Below are 20,975 nucleotides of genomic sequence, written 5' to 3'. Positions count from 1 at the left end.
TTAGTAATGACTCTAAACCATCACTAATACATGTTATTAGTGACGGTTTTAAAAATTTGTTACTAATAGTGTTAACTATATTATTTTTATATATTAATAAAATAATAGTAGTGATGGCTACCTAATCGTCACTAATAACAACTTTTAGTGACAGATTTTATTCGTCACTAATACTCATAAAATCATCGCTAATATTTTTTCGGAATAATTTTTGTGTGAAAAATGATTTCCTACGATAGTTGGGGCGGGAAAATCAATTTGTAATAGCGAAGTTATTAGTGAAAGTTTTAAAACCATCACTGATAAAGCCGTATTAGTGACAGGTGCTAAAATCATCACTGATGCTTACACTATTAGTGACGATTATTAAAAATCGTCACTAATATCCACTTTTAGTGATGAAATTGAATCCGTCACTAATAAATTCGTCACTAAAAACCAGTTTTTTTGTAGTGTTAAGTGATGATGTTTTAGGAATCAAATATATTAATTCAAGATCAAAGTGCTTAAAAGCTTTGTTGAAAGTTTTTCCATCTATAAATATATGGGAAACCTAAAGATTTTAAACACCAACAATTACAATCAACAATCAAGTTCTATGGTTCATACTTTTCAAAAGCCTTATTGCAAACACTTGTTGAAGTTCTCGCTGAAACTCTTGTTGATCAAATCATACGGTTCATTACTCAATTGCTGAGAAATTCAAATCTAAGAAAGAACTCAGTGATATATTTCTAAACTTCAATTCTTTCTATATTGATATTTAATTGAAGTATATTCATTGTGCATTCAATTATACTAATAAGCTCTTTTGAGAGTGCTTTTTATTTACAAGAATTGTTCTTGTTCTTCTTGTTATTTTTTACGATTCAAGATTATTAAATCGTTACATTACCGAATATGGGGTATCGCTTGAAGAGGAGGGCTCCATCCTACTTGAAGGAGTGAGTAAACGGTTTACTTTGCCCGGTTAAGGGAGCGGTATAGTGAAATCCTTGGGTGGTTTTCCTAAGGCGAGGACGTAAGCGAGTATAGTCGAACCTCATAAAATCTCGGTGTCTTTCTCTTTCCTAAATCTCTTTAATTTTCTACATATATAAATTGCGTGGATGCATAATTAATTGCTGTAAATTAAATAAACATTGAGAATTGTGGAAACCTTGATTAAAGAAAGTACATTGATTGCGGAAATCTTGATTTTTAATCATTGTGTTTGTGTGTGACAGTTGAAAAGAAAAATAGTTAGAGTTCAAAATTAACTAAAGGAACTTATAAAAAGAGTTCATAAAGAAATTTTTTAAAATCTCAATTCACGCCCCTCTTGGGAGTACACCCTACTTTTTAAACACTTTGTACAATCTAATTTACACAATAACTTTAAAAATACACAAAAAAAAAAAAATTACAGTACTTCTTTTACACTTAAAGTTAATTATAAAAAAAAAATGGTCTACTTTTAGGAAAACAAATTTTTTTTCTTTTTAATTTTACAACTAAGCATGATTAAGAACTTAATAATTACAAAATTTTACATTAATATTTAAACATAAGTAATGTAAGATCCATATTAAAATATACTGACCATAGAAGTGTTAAACAACATTTTATAATTGACTATTTTTTAAAAATAGGTGAAGTAAATATATTTCGTAGCGTCATTTAGAAATTAAAAAAGTATTAGGGAAAACAAGAAAAAAGACAAAATATTTCACTTTGTATTTTTATTTCTAAAGAAAAGAAAATATATAATATATTAGAATTTTAAAAATAAAAATTTAATTAGACCATTATCACCAGCATTAACAAATACAATCATTATATTTATTCACGTCCGAAAAATAAAAATAAAATATATATTACGAAAGAAACGTATTTATACCAAAATCAAATTCCCAAAAAACCACTAGCTTCATTCAACTCTATTCGTCAATCAATCAGTTTTTTCGGTATTTAGGAATTGAGAAACTCCTCAGGAACCACCACCGGGCGAGAGAGGTAAAGCGGCGACAGCCCCGGCGTTTCGACGCCGCCGTCGGTCTCACGGCGCCCTCCGGCCGCCTTTTGTTTCTGCACGACTGACGACGACGGCGATGGTGTAGTGGCGTCGCCGTGCACGCGATGACGGATTGGGGTTTTGGGGGGCTCGCGGTGGTCGGTGGCGGCAGGGGTCGCGTGATCGGCCTTCTGGGCTTGGAGCGGAAGAACCTGCTGGCGAGGAGCGGCGGCAGCGTCCCCGGGATTATTGACGGACGGCGGAGGACGGGGGTAGAGGAAATCGGTGGGGAAGAAGTAGTAGGACTGAAGACCCGCCATGGATGGATCAATCGAAGCTTCAAGGCGAAGAAGACGACTCTGGGAATGCGGAGCGAATTGAAAAATCTGAAACCCTTGAGGGGCAGAAATAGTATTACGAAATTTATACGGGCAGAGAAGAAGCTACCTACCTGGGGAGAGTTTCTTGGTGAGCACGTTTATAGCACGCCATGTTTTACTTACTGCGCGCGTCTAATACTTTCCGGTTCGTTGCAATATATTCCCCGAATATTCAGGTTATTATATTTTGACCACTTAAGAAGTTTCTATTTGCTTATTAATTGTTTATTATAAGATATATATTTATATTTTAACTTCGACTATACAAATTCTAGACGCCCACTACATGCAAATATTTTAAAATTTCAAATTATTTATCAATTTTATTTTTGGAAAAAGATTTAGATGGGTGGGGTTAAATGAGTTTGGATTCATATTGATCCGTTTACTAATAGGTGACTAACATATAAATCCAAACTCGTTCGTTTAATAAATAGATTATAAACGAATACCCATTAAAAACCCTTTTAAAAATATAATTTATTTATTTTTAAATTTTTAAAAACATTTCAAATTAAATGACAGCACTTTTTTTTTTTTTTCTAAAAATATGACACGTTTATTTTATTTATTAATATCTTAATAAAAAAACAACACGTTTATATATATATATATATATAGGGTCGCCCTGCGAGTGTCCAACCCAAATCCGCTATATTCATTTATTAAAGTAGTTGAATTTGATTTGACCTATTTATAAATGAGTCATATTATATTAAATTTAAACCTGATTTAAATGGGCGGGTGATGAATCATCCGTAAAATTCTGACACGTTTTATCACCCCTAAAGATTAATGTATCATATATTTACATGTCCATAATATTTTAATTAATTAAACAAACCAAGTTGAAAATTTTAATTAATTAAACAAACCAAGTTGAAATAAGTAAAAACACCCATGGCCTTTCAAAGTTTTATATATGATTATCATATAAGAGAGTCAATTTATTATTTGATATATTATTATTGACCTAGTCAATTCACACGTATTGCGCATGCTTTGAGTCAACATCATGATATTAACATAGCTAGACTATTTGCTTTATTAATATTTTTCTTTGCTTAACTACTAAATTTCTTTAATACTCTAATAAATATTTTCTTTGTTTAAATGTTGAATGGTGGCATATATATTCTTGTGGAAAAATTTGTGGCAAATGTTGAAAAGGTCTAAAAAGTGTATTAATCTTAACAAAATAATTATGTATTATATTGCACACAATCAGATGAAATCGAGTGTGTGAATGATGAGAGTTCTTTGTGAGTTAGCGGAGACCGTGGATGGTAATGGAAATGTGTCTTCGGGACTGGGTTGGCCGAACGTCCAACTGATGCACAGAAGCCGTGTCCGCATCCGAATTTTACCATAATCAGCGAGATCTGGGGGCGGAGGACGCTGATTCGTAAGTTTGGTACCGCACGAGGAGATCCGAATGACTCATTAGTGACTGAAGTTCGTATGTAATATAAAAAAAAAAAAAAAAAAACTATATGAGTTTAGAGTCTATTTTCTTCTCTCTTGTGCTATTTTGTAGACTGGTAATGTTATTGTTATGAAATCATACCCTAAGATTATACACACATATATATAGACATACACAAAAAATAAAGTATTTTTTTTAAAAAATAAGAATAATAAATTTATGTGGTTCGAAAATGAGTTGGGACTCAACCCGAGCATTTTCCTTTATTTCGTTACGGCCGTATTTTTTGAAACAAAAAAATAATAATAATTTGGGCCTGAAGACACTGGCCTATGATTGAAATACGATTTCATCTGGTTGTGTTATACTTCAAACGATGTCGTTATGGCACACAGGACATGACACAAGGCTCCATTCCCTCCTCTTCTCGCGGCAAGGTTTCAAGAACCAGGGGTTTCCCTCCATCAATGGAAGGCTCTGCGGAGAAGCAGCAGCGGCAATGGCGAATCGATCGAGAGATACCTTCTAGGGGGCGTGATAGGCATGGAGTCTTCATTACTGTATTTGCAACAATCCGAATTCATTTTCCCCATTTTTCATGAGAAGATGAGAATGAAAGATGGTCCGGTGGGCGGTGGCTGAGCTGTGAAGCGCACAAATTGTACAGCCAGATTGCATTGCAGAAACCAGAATCGAAGGTAGCTTCTGGTTATTTTGAGATTTCCCATTTTTCAACTTCTAATCAAACTCACTGCTTGCAGTATTTACAGCTTTCTTCTTGATTTTTCATGATCAGCAATGACAATGAGTCTAATTCAAACTTCAACGTGATGGTTCCGAAGTGATGGTTCTTTCTAATAGGCCCCGCATAAGGTCTGTATTGATCTGACTCTGATTTTGTCTCTTTTTGCTCCTGAATATTTACTGGGTTTTTTGTTCATCTTTCAAGCTATTATGATAATACTTGTGATGGATATATTGTGCGACGCATTCAAATTTGATACACATTGTAGGCCATTTTAGTGCTTTCAGCCAATCAACCTGAATTTAGTCACTCCTCCTTTAGCCAAGCAATCATTTCTTTGCTGCACATGAACAAAAAAACAAAGAAACTGTTTAGCTCTGGGTATATCACTGTGTAAAGAAAACTGAATACCCTTTTAGATTATCAATGAAGCTAAAGAATTAGCAAAGTTACAAATGAATGAATATGCCCAGCCAGTTTATATACAAGGGCTGGCTAACAGAAAACTAAAAATAAAATAATTTTCTGTTGAAGAATAATTTGTTACAGACATTTTACTAAAACTACCAATGATTACAAAATAATTATGTCACAGGCAGCAAATTTTCATAACCCATGCTCTATTCTTGGATCACTGACTTGCCTTTCACTAAGTTTAACACCTCAGCATTATCAGCATTGGTGATTAGCTCATTAAGTTTAAACTTGATGAGCAAAAATATTAATCCATCCCAACTTCTCGATCATTCTAATATAGTTTGTCTACATCAAGTGCCTTAGTAAAAATGTCTGCCAACTGATTTTTAGATGCAACATGAAAAAGTCTTGATTGTACCATCTAGAACTTTATTTCTAACAATGTGACAATTTGCTTCTATATGTTTTGATCTCTCATGGAACACTGGATTTGCAGCTATATGCAATGTTGCCTGGTTGTCATAGTAAAGCAAAACTGATTTTTCATGCTTAACTTGTAAATCTTTTAGTAAAAATAAATTCCAAGTAATTTCACAGGTGGTGCTTGCCATTGATCTATATCCAGCTTCAGCTGAAGATCTTGATACCATTGACTGCTTTTTTGATCTCCAAGAAATCAAAGCATCTCCAAGAAAAACACAATACCCAGTAAGAGACTTCCTTGTATCTGAACATCCAGCCCAATGAGCATCACAATATGCCCTCAATTGTAAATCTGAACCACTAGGAAATAAAATTCCTTGTCTAGGTGTCCCTTTGATGTATTGCAGGATTCTTGTTGCAACCTGCATATGAGGAACTCTTGGTTTGGCCAAAAACTGGTTTAGCCTGTTCACAGCATATGTAATATCAGGTCTGCTGAGTGTTAATTACATCAATTTACCTATGAGCCTTCTATACTTGCCTGAATCTGATAGAAGTTCACCATTGTCCTTTGACAATTTCAATTGTTGTTCCATTGGAGACTTAGTAGGTTTACAACCCATCATACCTGTTTCCTTTAAAATGTCTAAAGCAAACTTCCTTTGATTTAAGCTTATACCCTTTTTGCTTCTAGCAATTTCAAGTCCTAAGAAGAACTTAAGTGATCCAAGATCCTTAATTCCAAATTTAGCATCCATAACTGACTTTAAAGTTGCTACACAAGTGGGATCATTTCCTGTGATGATCATGTCATCCACATAAACCAATAAAGCTGTGAACAAAGAACCTTTGACATGAACAAAAGGAGAATTATCAGCAGTCGATTGAACAAACCCAAGTTATTGAATAACAGATGACAATTTCGTATACCATTGTCTTGAAGCTTGTCTCAGACCATAAAGAGATTTAAGCAACTTGCAGACAACAGGAGTAAATGATTGTGAGGAAGAAGAAGCAATTGAAGGCCCCCCCTTACCGTGAAAACTAGGAGGCAATGACATATATACTTCTTCATGTAAATCCCCATGTAAAAAAGCATTGTTTATATCTAATTGGTGAAGAGGCCAACCCTTGGCAGCTGCTAAAGCAAGAAGTACTCGAACAGTTACTGTCTTAGCAACTAGAGAAAATGTCTCAAGAAAATCAATGCCTTCCTGTTATGTATACCCTTTAGCCACAAGTCTAGCCTTGTACCTTTCCACTGTTCCATCAGAATTTAGTTTAATCTTATACACCCACTTACACCCAATAGGGTTTTTTCCAGGAGGTAATGTGGTAAGCTCCCAAGTTTGATTCTGTTCAAGAGCTTGAATTTCTTTGTCCATTGTTGATCTCCACAAAGGATTTTGAACAGCTTGAAAGAAAAATTGTGGCTCTTGAGGTAAGGAATTAACTGCCAGCAGATATGAATGATAGGAAGGTTCTAAATGGGAGTAAGTGAGTCCATGAACCACATCATAAGCTGCACCAGAAACATGAGTGGTAGCACAAGCATACTCTCGTAAGTATGTTGGTTAAGTAGATTGTCGAGATGATCTTCTGATAGGTGCTGATGGTGATTCATGAGCTGATGTAGAAGCAGGTACTGATGTGATAGGAATAGAAACTATGGGCACAGGCAAAGAAGGAACTACAGTAGATATATCAGAAACCTGAACTGGAGCAGAATTAGGAACATAATTTAAACAAGGAATAGATAGGAATAGGAGTGACAAAAAATTCATTACCTGAGCTGGAAGATGCAAGATTATTAACTTCAGTAATTGAGGTAAAAGGATATGAAATTGCAGCTTTACCCTCAATGAAAAGAAATATGCTTTCATCAAAAACCACATTTTTGGATATGAAAACTGCATTTGTAGACAAGTCTAAAACTTTGTAACTTTTTATGCCAAAAGGATAGCCTAGAAAGATACACCTCCTTGCTCTTGTTGCAAATTTGGATCTATTATGTGCTAATGTAGAAGCATAACAAAGACAACCAAAAATTCTTAGATGATCTTAGGAAGGAGGACTGCCATAAAGAACCTCATAAGGGGTTTTGCGAGATAGAGGTGTACTAGAAATCCTATTAATCAGATATACAACAGTTAAAACACAATGTCCCCAAAGATGTAAAGGTAAATGAGAATGGAACATAAGTGACCTAGCTACATTCAAGATATGTTGATGTTTCCTTTCTACAATTGCATTTTGTTGAGGAGTCTCAACATAGCTTAAATGATGCAAGATGCCCCTTTCAGCAAAGAAATCACTCATGATGAATTTAGTTCCATTATCAGTTCGAATTATCTTCACTTTCCTAGAAAATTGAGTTTCAACCATAGTGCAAAATTGTTCTAATATGGATTAAGTTTGTGACTTGTGCTTAAACAAGTAAACCCTTGTACATCTAGAATGATCATCCACTATAGTGAGGAAGTATTTGCAGGAATCAATAGTAGGTACAGAAAATGGACCCCACAAATCACAATGAATCAAGTCAAAACAATTCTGGAAAGTATGCAAACTTTTATTAAAAGGCAATTGTTTTTGTTTGGCAAGAGGACAAACATCACAAAAGAAATCTTCACTTGAATCACAAATCTGTACATTACTTGACTTGAGTAAAAGCAGCTTGGTATTGGAAGGATGTCCCAACCTCAAATGCCATATATGTGGCTGAGTTTTATTAATAGAGGAAACAGATGAAACAAAAGAAGGAACATAATTGCTATCTTCCAGCAAGTATAAACCATTGCACTCGTACCTTGACCAAGTGTGTTCCAGTGAGCAAGGTCCTGGATGAAACACAAATTACCAAAGAAAATAAGGCAACAAAGAACAGATTTGGTAAGTTGGCTAATTGATATAAGATTGAAGCTAAAAGATGGAACACAAAGAACATCATATAAGATGAGGTTTTCATTGATTTTGACAGTCCCAATATGTGTGACTAAAGCTACCTCACCATTTGGCAAATTTACATGAGTGTTCATTGTGGCTATTATGGTGGTGAAACAAGACACAGAATGCACCATGTGGTCAGTAACACCTGTGTCTATGACCCAATTAGTAGTTCCAAAACAGGTTCGATTAACTAGTTTGATTGAAAAAATGGAATGTGTCAAATTTGGATTTAAGATAGGGTTAGAAACAACACCTGACATAGTTTCAAGGTAATTATTAGCTTGAGAATGTGGTTTAGTGGTAGCCACACCAGCAATAGAAGGATCATTAGCAGATGAACACACATCAACAGCTCCAGAAACCAAATTTGGCAATCCATTACTAGTACTTACATTGGCTGCATATTCTTACCTGAATTATTCCCAGCATTGAGGAAAATTAGCAATTGCTCACATTGAGCTTTAGAAATAGGACATTAAATTGACACACTCGCAGTTGCTGTTCCTGGATTGCAAGTGACCTGATTAACACTTGATCTTCCTTTTGGTTTATATCCTGGTGGATAACCATGTAACTTGTAACATTTATCAATTGTATGTCCAAGCATGTTGCAGTGAGTGCATAACAGTCTCTCCCTTTTGTTATTTCCTTTGTTCCAAGAAGAATTTCCAGAATTACTTCCTTTCGAATTGGCATACATTGCTACTGAATCAGACTTGGCAGTGTAATATCCTCCATTTCCTTCATTCTTGTGAGACTCTTCTTGAAGAACTAAGGCATAAATCTTGCCGATCGAAGGAAAAGGCTCCTGCATTAGAATTTGAGTCCTTATAGTCTCAAAATTCTCATTCAAACCCATCAAAAACCTCATAGCGTAAGTCTTGTCATGAGAAGCATTTAAGGTTTTGATTGCTCCACAGGTACACTTTGGTAATGGCTCCAAATTCAGCAGTTGATCCCACAACTTCTTAAATCTTGTGAAGTACTCTGTAATTGTCATTTGGTTTTGAGATATATTAGAGATCTCCTTTTGAAGATTGTAGAGTTTAGGACCACTACCATGTGAAAAAAGTTTTTGTGTTTCAAGCCACATCTCTCTGGCAGTTTGACAATACATCATGCTGCTAGATACATCAATGTGCATGGAGTTGATCATCCATGAAATCACCATTGTGTTATAGCTTAACCAATCTTCATAGAAAGGAGATTCTGGATCTGGTTCAACAATTTTGCCATTAATGAAACCTATCTTCTTCTTGGCAGTGAGAGCTAAGATCATAACCCTAGACCAAGAATGGTAATTCTTCATTCCAAGGTTGTGTAACCAAGATGTTGCATGGGTTTTCATTCAAATTGATAAAATATGAATTTGTAAGATTTGAAGAACTGGTTTCAATGTTTGGATCACTCGATTCAGGTGATGCCATGAATGATTTTCAAGAATTCAGTTGAGGAAGACAATCAAAAATAATGAAGAAAAAAAAATCAAGAATTTAATTGAAGAAAACGATCAAGAAATGAAGGAAAATTAGCTAGGAAATTAGCCAAGCTGTGCTAGCCAAGAAGCTCTGATACCATGTAAAGAAAACTGAATACCCTTTCAAATTATCAATGAAGCTAAAGAATTAGCAAAGTCACAAATGAATGAATAATATTACATATGCCTAGCCAGTTTATATACAAGGGCTGGCTAACAAAAAACTAAAAATAAAACAATTTTCTATTGAAGAATAATTTGTTACAGACATTTTACTAAAACTACCAATGATTACAAAATAATTATATCACAGGCAGCAAATCTTCTTAACCCATGCTCTGTTCTTGGATCACTGATTTGCTTTTCGCTAAGTTTAACACCCCAGCATTACCAGCATTGGTGATTAGCTCATTAAGTTTAACACACTGCTAGCCTAGCTCTACACGAATGCCTAAGATGAAAATAACGAAGGGTTTGTTTGGTATCGTTGTTGTTTCTCGTTTTTTTGTTTCTGCTTCTCCAAATTAAAAAAATAAATTATAAAAACACATTTATTTCTATTGTCAATTTTCTATTTTTGTTGCTGGTTTGCACATGTTTACCAACGAAAACCAAATTTTATGACTTTCAATTATTTTAACAACTTCTTGTTAGAAATTTTAATATCTAGAAATTATTTTTTTGGATTAAATTATTCATTTTATATACTTTTAAATTATAATCAAAATTAAATGATCATATAAATTTAAATATAATTAAAATAAAAGCATACATAAATTTAAAAAAATAATAAATAAAAATAATTACAAAATACTTGTACTGTCTTTCAATTGTCATGTATAAGAAAATTTTTATTGTAAAGTAAATTTTGAAGGTTGAACAATTAAGTAAAATAATCATAATAAAATTTATTTTTATTATAGTAATTTTTTTAATGTGTATTATTTGAAATTTTTTTTAGTTTAATAATATTTTTATAATGTTTTGATTTAAAATGAAAATGAACATTTTCTTAATTAAGCTTTTAATTTGTATTAGTTTTATAAATGTTTACCAAAAAGGTTGTTGGTTTCTAGTTTTAGTTTTTTTTATTTTCATTTATGCTTTTTATTTCTTTAATTTTTGATAGTGATACCAAACAACCCCTAAGATACTAACTCTGTATTTGGGAACTTGAGCTTGGATTTGGTTTGTGTGGATTTGAATAAAACCCAACATACAATTGTGTTGGATTTTGTCCAAATCCAAAAAATTCCAAATCCAAATCCAAGATCCCAAATTCATGCTCCCAAACACCACTTAATTTGGGGAATGATCATTCTGTTCTGATGGTTCAAAGCCCTCCCAAGGATGAAATGAGGTGTCAAATGTTTTTCCTTTTTTATGTGATCTTTTACTTTGAGTTTGCTAATTGTTACAAATTTAGAGTTCCTGAACAGTGTTTGCTTCACATTCTACTAATTTGTGAGAATAGAACACCACCAATGTAATCTTGTAAGCTTACCAGCCTTACCTTGTTTTCTTTCTTCTCATCATTCATAATATTTATATACCTAATATATAAAGGAATAAAACTGAATACGTTTATCTGCCTCTTTTACAATGTCTACAAAAGGATAATAAGAAAACAGGTAACAACAGAACATATATCAGCTTTTGGAAAATGAATGTACAAAAACATCTCCCAATGAAAAAACAAATAAAAGGGTATTTAAAATCCATGTACATTTTTACCACTAAATTTTACATAGATTTGTAAAAAATCACGACAGACCTCATTACCCCATCAACCTTTCACTGTCCACCTCCCCCCCCCCCCCCCCCAACTCCCAAAAAAAATAGAAGAAAAAAAAAATCATGATTTGTATTTATCTGCTTCACCATAACCAACAGCCACTTAATTGTTCCACACATGAAAAAGTAATATTTTGGCAGTATTTTCCTATGCGGACTGCTGCGACAATGAGTCATTCCAAGCAATTGCATTGGAGAGTTTTGACATACTAAGTGGCTTCTTGTTGCTTTACCTGCACACTTACCAGAAAATAGAAGATTCAGATTCCAACAGTGTGGATAATTCGGATAAATTTTAGCGTCTGATGTTATACATCCATTGTCCATCTATTTTGCCTCCATCATTTGATGTAATGAGTAGAGGTGTGGCAATTTCCTTTGCCAGGACAAGTGTTCACAATCAGCAAAGATCTTTAAGTACTTCATCTTTCCATTTAGGAGTTCTCAAGCCGCCCCATTCAAATAAACAAAATAGAAAAGCAGAATGTCTTTTCTTACCAAAGTGACAGAATTAACTACTGCTTTGAATGGGTGTTGGATGAGTTGAGGCTGTTGGCGTAGAATTTAGTTCTGATAGTGGATTAACTGTTTCAAAAGCTTCTACAAGCAGCGCCACTCTTCTTTTCCGAGCTGGACTGAGTTCAGCAACAACTTGTTGAAGTGCATAATCAAGCATCCACTCCTCTGCTTTTCTCCTCTCGTCCATCCTTTGATGCCTTAGATGAACTTTTTCCGCTTTTGAACCAGGCTCTACTGGTAGATGTTGTGGCTCCTGCGGGTTGAATTTCCTCACTCTATCCATTTCCTTGATGAATCTTTTAAGGAGGATTATTCTTTTCAGTTTGTTCCAGCTCTCCTTGGACTGCAGCTGGGCATGTCTGTTACCTATTTTTGATATCTTTTTCTCTTCTGAGGTACTGAGATCACCTGTTTTGAGCTGTGTTTCTTCAGCATCCAATATTATCCTGCGTTCCTCATCTATTTTATTGAAGTCCCCAAAACTGCTTTCAGCAAATTTTGTGGAAGTTGAAACGCTTACTCTGGTCCCTTCTCCCTGATTCTTTCCTGAGAGATTCTGGTCTGAGATTGTGTCAGCAATAATTGATTGGACATCTGATGAGTGGTCTTGGGTTTCAGGAGGGAAAATTGCATCAACCGCTTCTTTTACCAGCTTAATGGCATCAATCTGGTTGAGTTCACTATTGTGGAAGGCTGCATCTCCATTTTCTGTACCATTATCCTGAGCTGTTCCATAGAAATCTCGACAGGAACCTGAAATCATTCCATGCAATTTGCTGGTGCCATCTACATGTTTTTCCTTATCTATTCTATCAAGAGAGAGCTGGGTTCCAGCATCTTCTGCAACATGTGATAAGGCATTTTGATATAACAGCTGCCACATCCGAGAATATTTCTGCTTGTCCAATAGTATTTTGTTCACCACATTAGAGGTGCAATTGGATTCAGAAACCCTGAATGAAGGATCCTCTTCAAGAAATCCATTGTATGGCCTCGAGTATTCGCACTTGTCGTTCCTGGCAACAGTAGGTGGTTCCTCTATTGAGTTGCAAATATGTGCTGAAGAGGGTCTGCCGTTAATTTCTGCTGATTCCACAGGATCACCATTTTTACAATTTAATTTATCAATCACCAAAGTAGCACCATTTGATCCACAATAGTCCTTGCATAATCCTGAGGCCATGCCTGAATTGACTTTTTTATTCTTTTCCTGCTGAACTTGTCCAGCCATCAGTACTTTCCCACAACATTTTCTCAAATTAGACTGATCATCTGTGAGGATGGAAGTATCATTCTCATCATCAAGACTTGATTCAATAAGTTTCTCATCCTTGCAGCTTATAGCAGTGCCTTCAGAAATGGACTTGTCTGGTTTCATTGCAAGGGAATTGCATTCCACACTCATTTCATTAAGCTTAGGAGATGTTACCAGGATACTTTGTTCTTCCACAAGCAAATTACTGTCTTTGTCAAGATTTATTCCAGGGGATGATTCTATGCTGGAGTGGTTCTTGACAAGTTTTCCATCAGTGTCTTTTTTTCCTGTTTTGTCTTCATCTGCAGAATCATTTATGGCTTCAACTCCATGAACACGACTTCTGCCTAACTTGGTTATTGATGTAAAATTGTCTTCTATGAAGGAATCTCTGTGCACTTCTTTTATGGCTGAAGCGATTGCTGTGCTGCCAGTGGTTGTATCTTGAACTGCAGGACCCCCATTTAAGACCATTTCAGTTGTCTCAGTTTCTTCATTCTTATCAGGAGAATATTTGGCTTCAAGTGGGGATGGGCTAGTCCATTTCATGTTCTTCTGTATTGAAGCTGTTGCATCATTCATCAGGTGACCTTTAGCTTCTGGAAATGGAATGACAGTTTCAAAAGCTTCAACAAGCAGTTCCACTTTTCTTCTGCGAGCTGGAGTAAGTTTAGCGACAACCTGGCGCAGTGCATAATCAATCAACCACTCCTCAGCATTTTTCCTTCCATCCATAGTTTGATGCCTTAGATAAAATTTTTTGGCTTCTGTGCTGTGTTCTAAGGGCAGATGTTGTGGGACCCCTCTGTTGAACTTCCTCACTTTTCCCAATTCTTTGACGAATCTTTGGAGGAGGATTAGTTTTTTCAGATTGCTCCAGCTCTTTGGCAATTTCTGTTGAGGTTTGTCTCCCAGCTTTGATAATGAGTTTCCTTCATTAATAATAATTGCATTACCAGCTTTTTCTGATATTTCTCCTGAATTAAATTGCACACTGTTTTCCTCTTCTACTTGCTTGGATTCTCCAGAGCTGTCTTCATCAAAACTTCTAGAGATGCTTTGTTCCCCTCCTTCTCCATGATTGCCTTTTGAAAACTTCCGGTTTATAATTAAATCAGTTGTAACTGGTTGGTCATCTGGTGACTGGTCTTCAGTTTCTGGAGGAAAGATGGCATCAACTGCTTCTTGTACAAGCTTAATGGCATCAATCTGGTTGAGTTCACTGTCTTGATTCTGTTCATCGTGATTTCCCATAGCCATATCTTGATCTGTTTCAAAGAACTTCTGACTTGAACCAGCATCATCAATTTTCTCATCATTGGTCCCATGAGGACATTGCTGGGTTTTGACTTCTGAAGCAACATGTGATGCCACATTATGATACAACAGGTGCCACAAGCTGCTATAATTCTGCTTGTCCAAGATGATTTTATCCCTTGCAGGAGGAGTGCTTTCAGCTTCTGAGTGAGGAAGCATTTGAATTAATTCATGGTCTGGCTCAGTTACTCCATTCTTCTCTTTGCTTACAGCAGTTTGGTTCTTCAATGAGTTAGAAGCAACTGCAGAAAGGACTACATTGTTAATTGTTGCTCCAACAAAATTATCTGGGATTAGGCATTTTATATTGAATGGTTCACTTGTTAGATCAATTAGCTCACAATCATGAAATTTCCAGCATTTCATCTAGAAGTGCTTGGGGCTTTAGTATCCAGGTTTTGTTTTTTTGGAGTGTTTCTTTGTCTGTTTTGCAAAGAGACCGTGGCGTAGCTCTTTCATAATTTTTACTTCTTTTTTTAGTTGTTGGATGACATCTTGTCCTCTAACCTTTGTAATTTGTACCTTCCCAATTCCTTCTTAATAAGCTTCTTTTTCTACCAAAAAATAAATAATAAATAATTCAGAATAACCTTCATAAAATTTCAAGTTCATACCTGAATTTATTTCTCTATGGACTCCTTGCAGAACTTTTCCTTCCACTGGAACCTCCTCATGACATTCATGGACAATCTTATCACATGCCTCAGAATCTGCAAGAAAATTGTTGTCTCCCTTATCAAGGCCTGCTGCAACCACTTCCTCATCCCCCCAGTTTATATTAGTGGTTTCAGCAATAGACTTATCCAGGTTCACTTGAATACAGCAGCATTCCAAGCTTTTTGTGTTTTTCACTGGAATATCTTGTTTTGCCTCAAGGAAATCACTGATCGTGCTGAGGTTCTCAAAACCTTTTTCATGGTACGATGTTTCACAATTTCCCCCATAACAAATTTCTTTTTCTGTTATGCTGCCACCTGCAAACTCATATATAGCTTCGTCATCTCCACCATAGTTATCTCCTTTTAACAAGACTTTTGATTTGACATAGATCTTTGTGAAGCAATCAGGGTCCACTTCATCTACAGGATTGGCTGTCCCTTGAATTGCAAGATCTTCATTCAAGGCCATTTGGTTTGTCTGAATTTCTTTTTCCTTGCCACGATAATGTTTTGCTCTCAGTTGGGATTGACTTCTTTGTTTCAGACTCATCTGTGTCTTCAGCACACGCCTCTTTCTTGATAAGAAGCGTTTTAGTGGAGGGAAAGGAGCATGGTGGTGACCATTAAGGCAACAGTAACTATATGGGCAGACTTTCATGACTGAAGTTCTTTCTGATCCATTTCCTTCAGGATGAAGCTCAACAGAGTTGGGGAACCTGGAATCCTTGAGAGTGGAAGAACAGGTGGCTCTATGTATGCCTAAGTCAGAAAATTGAGGACCTTGAGAGAATTTCTCCATCAAAGGCTTCTTTGATTTCAAACTTGCAACTTTCGCCCTGCTCCTCAAAGGTTTGAAACTATATTTCCTTGTTAAGGTTCTGGCAGCTTTCTGACTAGGAGCAGCTTTGTTTGGCGTAAAAATGTTTGCATCCTTCCTACTCCAATCGTAGCCATCAAAACTAGATTCAAAACTACGAGGACTGGCATGAAAATTTATGTTCTTTGGCTCGGAACAGCTTGTTGGCTTCAAATAATTTGGTGATGCATCAGGCATTCTGCGCAGAGAATGCTTTTGCGGGGTTGCTGGATTACTACATAAAATGGCAGAAGACCGATCAGATTGGGATCTGTTCAGACTTGTAGTTGCTCTGAAACTCTTTGAACTTGAACGCTTCATTGATCTTGACTTCATTTTCTTCTTTGGTTCAGTTCCTCGTGTCCTGCCATCTTGATTCTTGGGGGACGTTGTTCTAATGGCTGTTGACTCATCAGTATTACATCCTCCCTGCTAATGCATAAAATAATCAGCAGGGAATTGAAGAACAGCAGACAATTTCTTGGTTAATGGGCTTCTACACTTTGAGCTAAACATTCTTCTAAATATTCTTACTGCTCTCAAACCAATGTCCTAATTAAAGTATTAACGGAATTGTGCCCGGAAAAGGCAGTACTTGATTTTGTTATTAGTGGGCACCTTGAACCTCTTTTATGGAAACTAAATTCAGGAATTTGGGAACTTGCCTGAAAATTTTCATTCTTCCCATCATTCTGGGACGCATCTGACATTTCATTATACAGATCAGTAAGATACTGATCAGATCGGTGTGTTCCACGTTTGGTGGATAATCTCAAGCTGGGGAATTTCGACAGCTTGATTGATCCCAACTTCTTCAGTTGCTTCTTGGACTCTTTTGCTCTGTTTCTCCGGCTGCCTTGATTCTGAGAAGTGGATGACAAAATGGGGAGCTGCCGCTTCTCAGATGAAGTCGAAATGCTGGAATCAGTCTGCATTTCTAGCTCACTTGAAATCGTTTTTTGCACCACCTTGATAGAGAGAATCAAATTCTGGATTGTAGGGGAAAAGGGTGTGAATTCAAGTGTTCTATGGAGGTTGGATCTTCTCCATTAGACGTGGAGAAAATCTAGTTTTGGAAGAAAAGCAGGAGTGCTATGGTGATTGGCTGAAAAGAAAAGAAACTGCCTGCGAGAAGAAAAGAAAGAGAAAGCCTGTGATCACTCCGAAACCCAGAGCTGGTGGGTCTCTTGCAACTTCAGTTTGAAAACTCAGCTGTAGCTGAAACAGTGATTGATCCTTTTGACCAGTGCAAGGAAAGCGTGTTGACGGGGCCTTGCTGAGCTAACCTCACTCTGGACGATCCTATGGAGGACTCGGGCTTATTTCTTCTTCAGTGAACTCAGCCCTAAGATCTGAGTGGCTGAACTTGGATGAGCAGAGGATTTATTTATTTATTCTTTCATGGATTTGAAGGATTTTTTGTATTGGGTCTTCGAATCTGCTGGAATGGTTTCCCACCGTCTAGCTTTCATGATTTTCTTTAGGTAAAGTTCAAAAGAGTTGGTGTTGCGAGTCTCATGCCAAGGTATTTGTCAGGAAAATAAATAAATAAAGAGAGAATTAATTTTCATGCTCTTTTTATTCCTCAGATAATTTTAGGAAGGAATGTTTTCAAATATAATTAAATGTAAAAAGTTTGTGCCTTGATTCAACGTATACTTTATTTTTAGCTTATTTTCTTTGATAACTAAATAGAAGAAAAAAATAAAAATAAAACAGAGAGTAGAAGTATTTTGCACTTCTTCTCTTATTTTTCTTTCACATTCTTCAACCCCAAGAGGGGTTTTTTATTTTTTATTTTTCAATGAAAAAGGAAGACATATAATTAATGTAGGACGAATGTAAAAAATACATTATATGCAACAACGAAGGCCAAGACATCTTGGCCATGAGCATTTTCTGACCACAAAAAAACAAAAATTCCACTCCTTTACAAAACTAAACACATTAATAAAGGAAATGACTAACAAATATTTTATCTAGAGTGTTTGGGAGTTTAGATTTTGTTGCTTGAATTTGAATTTGAATTTATATGAATTTAGCGGAATATTATGTAAAGTTATATGATAATTTTTAAAAATGTACATAAAGTTAAATAAAAAATTCTAAATTTAATTCATTATCTACAACCCAGTCCAGGCTGGCAGGGTCACAATCAGCTAGTTTCACGAGGTTTATAATATTTTTGAAATCTTAGTAGAGATTTTTGTCTTTTTGTCAAATTTTAGGTGAACTAAATATTTTTTGCCCTAATATTTTTAATTTGAAAAATAATTTCTCTTATATTCAGAAATTGTAATGTCAGAAATAAAAAATTATCAAATTTTGCTCTCATGAATTATCTTCTGTCATGGTTTTATTATTAATTAAAGAGTGACCATTGTAATTATACATAGTGCTTTTGTTTATTTGGTTTGTCAGGCTTGAAGATTAAGCCTAAGAAGGGTCTGGCCGTCACAACCTACGAGTACAAATAGCTAATGTTACATGTGACGTGTAAATTATACACGCATACAAACTGGTTGGGCCATTTTATTTATTAATAAAAATAATTATTTTTGGGTTTTATTAATGTTGATAATATTATCTTATAAATTAAATACATAAGAGATTTAGTTGTGTGAATGACAATACTTTAAATGCTGATGTTGATAATTTAATCTTGAGATAATTTAGGAATAGACTAACTAGACCCTAAAATATTTATATTTAAAATTTTATGTAATTTTAATGTTCTGTGAACTCCAGTTTGTGGATTTGTGTAAAATACTTTGAAATAAGGACATATAAGTTTGGAAAACAAAATGTAATTTTTGTAAGTGATTATCATATATATTTGAAAAGAGTCGTAAGTCACCCACATCACGGCCCCGTCTCAAGTTGGAAATAATATATTATGTTATTTTGAAAAGAAGCTTATCTTGTTAAGATTTTATTATGTTATACTATGCATGCGTGTGTATGTATATAAAAGAGATAGAGATTGATGTTGTACTTGTAAGAGAAGAATAAGAAGAAGAAGAAAAAAATGAGGGAGGCGGACGCTTGATAAATATACTCTTCTCCGATTTCATTTTCCCCTATTCCTTGTGGTATGAAATTTTCTAGGTAATTTAAAGTGGCACGAATTGAAAATTAAGAATACACATTGACAATATGGTGAAAAAGGCAATTGATCTTGAAATTCATTTTGTCAATCTTTAGAAAGTGCTTGTAAAGCTACAAAAACATTAGTTAAAAAATAAACTCAAAGATGTGGCTTACGATTTATGGTCAACAAATGTCTTGAGTTTTCTTGCTCATAAGCAAAGGAATGGTATTGATGGAGGTAAGGCCAAGGTAGCAATGCTGGGAATCGCCAAAAAATAAGCAATAGTTGCATTAATCGATCTTTCATCATGTCAATTTCCTATGAAGATTAATCTCTAATGGAATTGGGGAAATAAGGGGATTCACCCCATTATTGAAGCTAATGTAGGAAGGTGAATTTGTTTGGCAAGAGAAATCTTAGAGAGCATTCAACTAGTTGAATGCATACTTGGCCAATTCACCTACTCTAATAAGTTAAAATCTTAGGCCATTGTTACTCTATGTTGTGAATTGTGGTCACATATTGAGTGGATAACATATACAATGGGAAAGCATGAAGAAAATTAGGGTGCAACAGTGTAGCAGGGCAAATTGTCGACGGTAGACCTATAACCATCAACGATTTGGGTTAGTGTCTGAATGAATTTCTATTCTGCTTGAAAGCGTCGATGGTTTGGCTCGGGACACCCAACGCAGATTTTGAATTTTGAATGAGTGACATTAGTATGGTTGGGGTTTGGAGGGAAAACTTCAGAGAACTCTATTTATATGTCATTTGTGATATATTTAAGAGTCGGTTGATGTAAATTGTGAGAATTGAGAGGGTTCTTGTATTACTCTTGTAATTTACACAAGAAGATAGTAAATCTTTGTCGTTTGCTCCTATGGATGTAGGCATTATCGAACCACATAATTTCCTATCATTGTGATTGTTCTTACTTTCATTTACTTGTTGTGGTTGTGGATTGTTCTGTATTTTCACCATTAGAGTGTTGCATTGTGTGTTTGATTCTTTACATACAAATATATATTTCGCTGTGCATATTTGGGGGTTTTACACAACAAATTGGTATTAGAGCATTGTTGTAATGGCCACTGGATCTTCATATGCAAAATTTGATGTTGCCAAGTTTGATGGAATCGAGAATTTCAGTTTGTGACAGAGAAGAGTGAACGATCTTTTGGTGCAGTAAGGCATGGTGAAGACCTTATACGGAATTCAATCAGAAGGCATGGATGAAACAACTTGGAATGAATTGGGGGCAACGACAGTATCAACCATCCTGCTTTATTTGGCCGATGACATGTTATATCATGTCATGGATGAGGATTCTTCGGCATCAATTTGGAGAAAACTGGAAAGCTGATATATGTCTAAGGGTTTGTCAAAATCTTCTAATGTAGTGGAAGGAGACTCAAAAAATAGTGATGGTGATATGCTATGTATTTCATTGAATTCGGAGTGCCTCACGGATATTCTTGGATCCTAGATACTAGATGCTCTTATCACATGATAGTAAATAGAAAATGGTTCAATACCTACAGGTTAGTTTATGTTGGTTGTGTTTTGATGTGAAATGATATGTTATGCAAAATACTTGGTATTGGAAATGTCAAAATCAAAATGCATGATGGTGTTGTAGAACCATGTGTGAGGTAAGGTATGTATCGAGTC

At 35.3% G+C, this 20,975-nt stretch overlaps 2 protein-coding genes across 6 annotated transcripts; one reads left to right on the top strand and one right to left on the bottom strand.

Moving 5' to 3' along the window:
- Positions 1 to 685: 685 nt before the first annotated feature.
- On the top strand, positions 686 to 18,835 carry LOC131167785 (uncharacterized). 3 transcript variants are annotated; one of them, XM_058126668.1, is made up of 3 exons: positions 686 to 2,461; positions 4,195 to 4,497; positions 4,596 to 4,789. In XM_058126668.1, the coding sequence occupies exons 1-2, from the start codon at positions 2,119 to 2,121 to the stop codon at positions 4,326 to 4,328; spliced, it is 477 nt and encodes a 158-aa protein (XP_057982651.1). In that variant the 5' UTR covers positions 686 to 2,118; the 3' UTR covers positions 4,329 to 4,497; positions 4,596 to 4,789. The 3 variants fall into 3 exon arrangements, 2 of the variants coding, with proteins under 2 accessions (XP_057982651.1, XP_057982652.1); XM_058126669.1 differs by having other exon boundaries at positions 4,561 to 4,789; XR_009140154.1 differs by lacking the exon at positions 686 to 2,461 and adding an exon at positions 18,632 to 18,835 and having other exon boundaries at positions 4,191 to 4,497; positions 4,596 to 4,672.
- Positions 3,883 to 17,758, bottom strand: LOC131167784 (calmodulin binding protein PICBP-like). Of its 3 annotated transcripts, XM_058126665.1 has the most exons (4): positions 16,872 to 17,758; positions 15,310 to 16,635; positions 12,103 to 14,937; positions 3,883 to 4,884 (listed from the first exon to the last, which is right to left on the bottom strand). In XM_058126665.1, the coding sequence occupies exons 1-3, from the start codon at positions 17,143 to 17,145 to the stop codon at positions 12,116 to 12,118; spliced, it is 4,422 nt and encodes a 1,473-aa protein (XP_057982648.1). In that variant the 5' UTR covers positions 17,146 to 17,758; the 3' UTR covers positions 3,883 to 4,884; positions 12,103 to 12,115. The 3 variants fall into 3 exon arrangements, with proteins under 3 accessions (XP_057982648.1, XP_057982647.1, XP_057982649.1); XM_058126664.1 differs by lacking the exon at positions 3,883 to 4,884 and having other exon boundaries at positions 11,846 to 14,937; XM_058126666.1 differs by lacking the exon at positions 3,883 to 4,884 and having other exon boundaries at positions 11,846 to 14,937; positions 15,310 to 16,639; positions 16,872 to 17,624.
- Positions 18,836 to 20,975: the final 2,140 nt, after the last annotated feature.

Source organism: Malania oleifera, chromosome 11 (genome assembly GCF_029873635.1).
Source record: "Malania oleifera isolate guangnan ecotype guangnan chromosome 11, ASM2987363v1, whole genome shotgun sequence".
NCBI lineage: Eukaryota > Viridiplantae > Streptophyta > Magnoliopsida > Santalales > Ximeniaceae > Malania > Malania oleifera.
The sequence above is the reverse complement of the archived record's forward strand: the minus strand, read 5'-3'. Positions and strand labels throughout refer to the sequence as shown.